This window comes from Psammomys obesus, unplaced genomic scaffold, assembly GCF_907164565.1.
Source record: "Psammomys obesus unplaced genomic scaffold, mPsaObe1.curated_primary_1811, whole genome shotgun sequence".
Taxonomy (NCBI): domain Eukaryota; kingdom Metazoa; phylum Chordata; class Mammalia; order Rodentia; family Muridae; genus Psammomys; species Psammomys obesus.
In genome coordinates, this window is record NW_026585609.1 from 7,792,384 (window position 1) to 7,799,853 (window position 7,470).

General features: G+C 40.0%; 1 protein-coding gene across 1 annotated transcript; it reads left to right on the plus strand.

The window, feature by feature from the left end:
* Positions 1–723: 723 nt before the first annotated feature.
* LOC129679851 (taste receptor type 2 member 136-like) lies at positions 724–5,535 on the plus strand. Its single transcript, XM_055611330.1, is given in 3 exon segments — positions 724–790; positions 4,486–4,592; positions 4,594–5,535. Coding segments are annotated over 3 exon segments (1,116 nt in total).
* The last annotated feature ends 1,935 nt before the right edge of the window (positions 5,536–7,470 follow it).

The window sequence follows — 7,470 nt, forward strand, 5'->3', positions numbered from 1 at the left end:
CCCTATCAGTGGACTTGGAAGGGACATGGGAGCAGATGAGAGAGGGAGGGTGAGATTGGGAGAGGCTGAGGAAGGGGGCTAGAGCTGGGATACAAAGTGAATAAGTTGTAATTAATAAAAAATAAATAAATTTTAAGAAAGGAAAAAAAATTAAAAGACATAACTTAAACTATTTTAACATCTATTAATCATAAAATAGTCATATAAATTATGTAAAAATTAAATATTTGTGTATAAAACAATAACTTCACAATAATAAACACATTTTTTAAATGTTTCTTTAGTGCCAAAAATACATATTGGAGAAAAGACAGCCTCTTCAACAAATAGTACTACAGAAAATGAATGAGTCACATGTAAAAGAATGAAACTAGATTTCTGATAATAATAATAATTCAAAATGGATCAAAGATCTTAATGTAGACCTGAAAACTTTTAGAGGCAAACACTCAAAACAGTTTCCAAAAAAGATTCTTCTTGCATAAGAAACAAGCCCAAGAAGTGACAAATGAGCTTAAATTGAAAGCTCCCCCACAGCAAAGGAAACAGAGAGCCAGCACAGAGCAGCAGGACCTCTTTGTCAGCTAAGCAGCGGACACAGATTAAAATCTAGAATCAGCAAGAAACTCAAAATAACAAACACCAAAGGAGAAAAAATTCAAACAAATGAACAGCACACACAAAACAATTTGCCAGTTGACAAGTGAGCAAATGCATTTAACAATGATTCTCAAAGAAGGGCAAAAGACTGCGAAGTATATCTTCAGTAGTTCACAGTTTCAGCCAACATGTAAATGCAAATCAAAACTTCACTGGGAGTCGATCTCATCCCATTGAATAGCTGCCGTCAAAAAACAAATCAACATGTATTCTTGAGAGCCGCTATAGAAATGGGTATGCAGTTCTGAAAAGAAAAACGTAAGCATTATATAATCCAGCTACCCGACTCCGGGGTGTACACCTGAAGGACACTAAGTCATCACACCACAAAAATACTTCACAGCCATGCTTATTGCTGCATTATTCACAACAGCCATGATATGGAACTGGCCTTGATGCCTGTCAACAAGACATAATGGGGTCTCCTTCATCCATAGACAAAAACCAAATACATTATTGTAGGAAAATAAATGAGACTGGAGATTATCTTCTTAAATGTTTCTTTATTACTTATTATTGTTTAATATAATTTATTCACTTTGTACCCCAGCTCTAGCCCTCCCCCTCATCTCCTCCTGGTCCCACCCTTCCTCTCTCTTCCCCCTCTATGCCCCTCCCCTGGTCCACTGATAGGGGAGGTCCTCCTATCTGACCCTAGCCTATCAGATCTTATCAGGACTGTCTGAATCATCTTTCTTTGTGACCTAATTCGGCCACCTAGACAGGGAAAGGTGCTACTGAGCCCATATCAAAAATAGCCCCTGTTCCCCTTACTAGGGTACCTATATGGGGGGGGGGTTCCCTGAACTACCTATTGGCTATACCTGAGTAGGGAGTCTAGGTCCTCCTCCAGTGCTGGTGGGAATGTAAGCTTGTACAACCACTTTGGAAATCAATGAGGTGCTTTCTCAGAAAATTAGGACTAATGTAACCTCAAGATCCAGCTACACCACTCCTGGGCATCTGGAAGATATTCAACAACAGAAGGATTTTTGCACAAATACGTGTTCTTTTGAGAAATATTTAGAAAACTGTTGAGATTGTGAATAGTTTAAGTTAGCCTGGGTGTAGTTAGCCTGGGTATAACTCCATTTTGGAAATAAAGAGACATCTTGACTGGGAGCTGAATTCAGATACCAGAAAATATCACAAAATGTGCACCTGGCAGAAAACAAAGTTAACTCTCCTAGCAACAGCCTCCAGAAAATTTCACAGAATAAATACTTCATAGAAAATAGAGACAATCTTCCTGGCAATAATCTATGAGAATCGGTTTGGAATTGGGTGGGAAAATTCCCCCCAATGTTTCAGATATAGTTTAGAAGAATAGCCATTGAGCCTCAGAGAAGCATATGCCTTAGGCAATTGTGCCTCAGAGAAGGTCATCTTGCCCCTCTAACTTTTACCTAATCCTGTAACATCAAGTCATGGGCCCCTGCTGCTTGCCGTCATAGAAACCTCCTGATCACAGACTTTTCCTTTAAAAACCCTGCTCACTCAGGGCTTGGGGTCCTAATTCTCTACTGCTGCATCACTGAGACCTGGGTATAGAGTTCGATTGCTCTCATAATAAAGCTCTCTTGCTATTGCATCAAGTCTTCTCCTGGTGGTCTCTGAGGGTCCCATGACCCTGGCATTACAATTGGAGAATTTATTCAGTGGTGAAGAGTACATGACTGGCTCCTTTACCTCCTCTTCTACCTCCCAACCTCGAGGGAGGAACAGCCTTGCTAGGCCACAGAGGAGGATATTGCAGCCAGTCCTGAAGATATCTGATAGGCTAGGGTCAGTTGGAAGGGAAGGAGGTCCTCCCCTATCAGTGGACTTGGAAAGGGACAGGGAGGAGATGAGGAAGGGAGGGTGGAAATAGGAGGGAATGAAGGAGGGGGCTAGGGCTCAGATACAAAATAAATAATCTGTGATTAATATTTAAAAAATAAAAATTAAAAAACGAGTTTGTTTCCTAACACCTACTAGAGATTCCCAGGCACCCAGGTTCCTGGGTATCCTGGGTCCCAGACACCAGGCACACATATGGTATATAGACATATATGCAGGAAAAACACTCATAAACAGAACATAATAAAACAAAATTGAAAGAGTTTTAAAAAGAAATATTTAGAAAATTATTAACTATTTGAATGCAATACTTAAAATATTTCTTAACTTTTAAATTTATTTATGTAGTTGTTCAATTTACATCCCAATCATAGTCCCTATCCTCTTCCCTTCTGGTCCCACCCCCCCTCCATCTTCCCCTCTTTCCACTCTCCTAACCCTCAGGAAAACACCCCACCCCCTCACTCATTCCAGCACTTTAAGTCACATCAGAACTGAACACATTCTCTTCCACAGTGAACTGGCAGGCAGGCCCACCCTGGGGGAAGTGATCAAAAAGCATGCAGCAGAATCCATGTCACCAACACCCCCATCTCCCCTTATCAGGAACCCACAAGAAAACCAAGTTGTTCATCAGGTATATATATATGTATAGGAGACCTAGATCCAGCCCATGCATGGACCTTGGTTGGTGTTCATTCTCCACAAAACACCCTGGGTCCAGGGTAGTTGGCTCTTTTGGTCTTCTGGTGAAGCTCCCATCCCCGCTGGGTCCTTCTATTGTTCCCCCAACTCCTCCACAAGGCTTCTTTTGATCAGTCCAACCTTGGGCTGTGAGGCTCAGAATCTGTTTTGATCCTTTCTGGGTGGAGTCTCTCAGAAGACAGCTGTGCTAGGTTCCCATCTTCCAGCACAGCACACTGTCATTGTTAGTGTCAAGGGTTGACTCTCTCCCATGGAGCTAAAGTCAGGTTGGGTCAGGGATTGGTTGGAAATTCCCTCTATCTCTGCTCTATCTTCATCCCTGGACATCTTGTTGGCAGGGTAAATTTTGAGTGGAACTTTGTGTGGGTGGGTTGGCTTTCCACCTCCCTCCACAAGAAGTCCTGTCTTGTTAGAGGTTGGCGTCTGATGTCTAAATGCTAATTATACCCAATAAAATAAATACATTAATTTCTAATTATATATATATATATATATATATATATATATATATATATATATGAAAAATGCTTGTAATGGACCAAATGACTTGAAGTACAACAACAAGGTACTTAAAACCGACATAATGTACTTGAAAATACCCTTCAACTTAGGAGACACCAGGACAATGATGGTTCTATTCATGAGAGATGTGTGAGAAAAATGGACACGTGTGTGAGCACACGCAAGCACTGTGCACACAAGCTCCTTTCAGCTCTTAAAGGAAATACTACGCACATGTGTTTTAATAAATGATCAGATATTATGAATATTAGCCTTCCTTCTGCTCCATGCAAATGCTTTGACAATTTGATTACAAAGTTTGAGGATTTTTTAATACATTAACCTAAATTTAATTGTAAACCTATTGGTAATAATTATATATATATATATGTGTGTGTGTGTGTGTGTGTGTGTGTGTGTGTGTGTATCCAAGATAGAGCAAATGATTTGCAAACTCATTGCATATTCTGTTTGCTGAGTTTTAAATTTCTGATAACAAATCAGTTACATGGAAAAATACAAATTATAGGAGGCTTGAACAAGAGGGAACTCTTTTATACCAATAAACTGTATTTGTTTATTTGCATGCTGGCAAATAAGGTCATAGCATCGCTCTAACCTCTGCTCTGAAATACACCAGCTCTTGGAAGAGTGTATGAATAAAAATCAACTTGAACTGATTTGTAAGCATTTTTGTTTCTATAAAAACAGCATCAAACTCCTCCACCAGCTCACTAGAGTGTTTTCCCTCCTGACAATGGCCATTGGATTTAATCAAAGCTCAGTCTTCACTGAGTGTAAATGAAGACCACAGGAATCAGTGTGTTCATGAAATCACACCAGTGACTCAAGAGCTACATTTCACTTTTAGTTTTTTGAAAACTGTTTTTTTTTTTTTTTTCAGATGTGATGAGTTTCTTTCTAAGCATCACAGCCTTCACAATAGTAGCAGAAATTGCTCTTGGAAGCTTTGCCAATGTCTTTATTCTTCTGGTGAACTGCACTGACTGCATCAAGAGAAGAAAAATCTCCTCAGCTGATCGAATTCTCACAGGTCTGGCCACCTTCAGGGTTGGCATGCTTTCGGTAATATTAGTGAGTTGGTGCTTCACTGTGTTTAAACTAGCTTTATCTTTACAAGCAACAGTTGGTATTTGTGTTGGTTGGGCAGTAACCAACCATTTTAGTACCTGGCTGTCGACTGTACTCAGCATATTTTATTTGTTGAAAATAGGCAGTTTCTCTAACCCTATTTTTCTTGGCCTGAAGGCAAACATTAAGAGTGTCGTTGTAGTTGTGCTTTGGGGGAGTTTGGTGCTTTTATTCCCTAATCTTACGATGGCATCCATATTTGAGGCAATCCTAGTGAATGAAGACAGAGGCAACCTGACTGGAAAGACCAAACTGGCTTATGTCATAAACCTTACAGCCAAGATGGCATTCACTCTGGACAATGTCATTCCCTTCACCATATCCATGATCTGTTTTCTGCTGTTAATCTACTCCCTTTGTAAACACCTCAGGACAATGAAGCTTTATGGAAAAGGATACCAAGATCCCAGTGCTTTGGCTCACATTAAGGCTTTGCAAGCTGTGATTTCCTTTCTGTTGTTATTTTCCCTGTTTATTCTGTCTCTAATCATATCAGGTTTCAATAATACAAAGTCTCTGGATGAACCAGTCTACCTGATTTGCTATGTTTTTGGAACCTTGTATCCCTCGAACCATTCCTTCATCCTGATATGGGGAAACAAGAGGATCAAACAGGCCTTTGTGTTGGTGATGGTACAAGTAAAGGCAAAGCTTTGGGTGAGAGAACAGAAGCCTTAAAGTCCTTCAGGCAATAGCAGAAATGTGATGCAACTAGTAATAGAGTTTGCAGCATTTTATGAATTCTATTGCTTTAGAATGCAAATAGATCCATATATATCACCTTGCACAAAACTAAAGTCTAAGTGGATCAAAGACCTCAACATAAAACCAGATACACTAAATTGGTTGGAAGAAAAAGTGGGGAAGAGCCTAGAACTCATTTGCGCAGGAGACAAGTTCCTGTACAGAATACCAACAGCACAGGCTCTAAGATCAACAATCAAGAAATGGGACCTCATGAAACTGAAAATCTTCTGTAAAGCAAAAAATACAAAACGAAAGCCTACAAATTGGGAAAGGATCTTCACCAACCCCATATCTAACAGAAGGCTGATATCCAGAATATATAAAGAACTAAAAAAGTTAAAAAGCAACAAATCAAGCAATCAGATTAAAAAATGGGGTACAGAGCTAAACAGAGAATTCTCTATAGAGGAATACAGAATGGCAGAGAAACACTTAAAGAAATGCTCAACGTCCTTAGCCATCAGAGAAATGCAAATCAAAATGACCCTGAGATTTCATCTGACACTCATCAGAATGGCTAAGATCAAAAACTCAAGTGACAACACATGTCACTTGACATGTGAGAGAGTTTGTGGAGAAAGGGGAACTCTCCTCCATTGCTGGTGGGAATATAAACTTGTATGATCACTCTGGAAATCAATCTGGTGCTTTCTCAGACAATTAGGAATAGTGTGTCCTCAAGATCCAGCTATACCACTCCCAGGCATATATCAAAAAGATGCTCAAGTACATAACAAGGACATTTGCTCAACCATGTTCATAGCAGCTTCATTCATAATAGCCAGAACCTGAAAACAACCCAGATGTCCCTCAGTTGAGGAATGGATACAGAAATTGTGGTACATTTACACAATAGAATATTACTCAGCGATTAAATATCAGGAAATCATGAACTTTGCAGGCAAATGGTGGGATCTAGAAAAGATCATGCTGAGTGAGGTATCCCAGAAGCAGAAAGACACATATGGTATATACTCACTTATAAGTGATTACTAGATCTATAAGATAGTATAAACATACTAAAACCTGTACACCTAAAGAAGATAAACAAGAAAGAGGACCTCTGGTAAGATAATCAATCATCACTTAGAAAGACAAATGGAATGGACATTGGAAATAGGAGAAAACAAGAAATAGGACAGGAGCCTACCACAGAGGGCCTCTGAAAGACTATACCTGGTAGTCTATCAAAACAGATGCGGCAACTCATAACCAAACCTTGGGCAGAGTGCAGGGAATCATATGAAAGAAGGGGGAGTTAGTATGACCTGGAGAGGACAGTAGCTCCACAAGGACCAAATATATCTGGGCCCAGGGGTCTTTTCTGAGACTGTTTCTCCAGCCAAGTACCATGCATGGATATAACCTAGAACATCTGCCCAGATATAGCCCATCGTAGCTCAGTATCCAAGTGGGTTCCCTAGTTAGGGGAACAGGGATGGTCTCAGACAAGAACTCAATGGCTGGCTCTTTGACCTCCCTCCACCCTGAGGGAGGAGCAGCTTTGCTAGGCCGCAGAAGAGGACATTGTAACAGCCCTGAACAGATCTGATAAGCTAGGATCAGATGGAAGGGGAGAAGGACCTCCCCCAGCAGTGGGCTTAGAGAGGGGCAGGAAGGAGACGAGAGAGGGAGGGTGGGGCTGGGAGGAAATGAGGGAGGGGGCTACAGCTGGGATACAAAGTAAATAAACTCTAACGAATGTAAAAATAATAAATAAAAAAGAAAAATGGACTGTGTGTGAATTATTTCTAAAGAAATTTTTAAAATGTGTTTTATCTAAGCCTACTAAATTAGAGATTACTTATGTTTGCAGACATATACAAAATACAAAGTCTGTCTATAGCTTTTCCTTAAAATTATTCT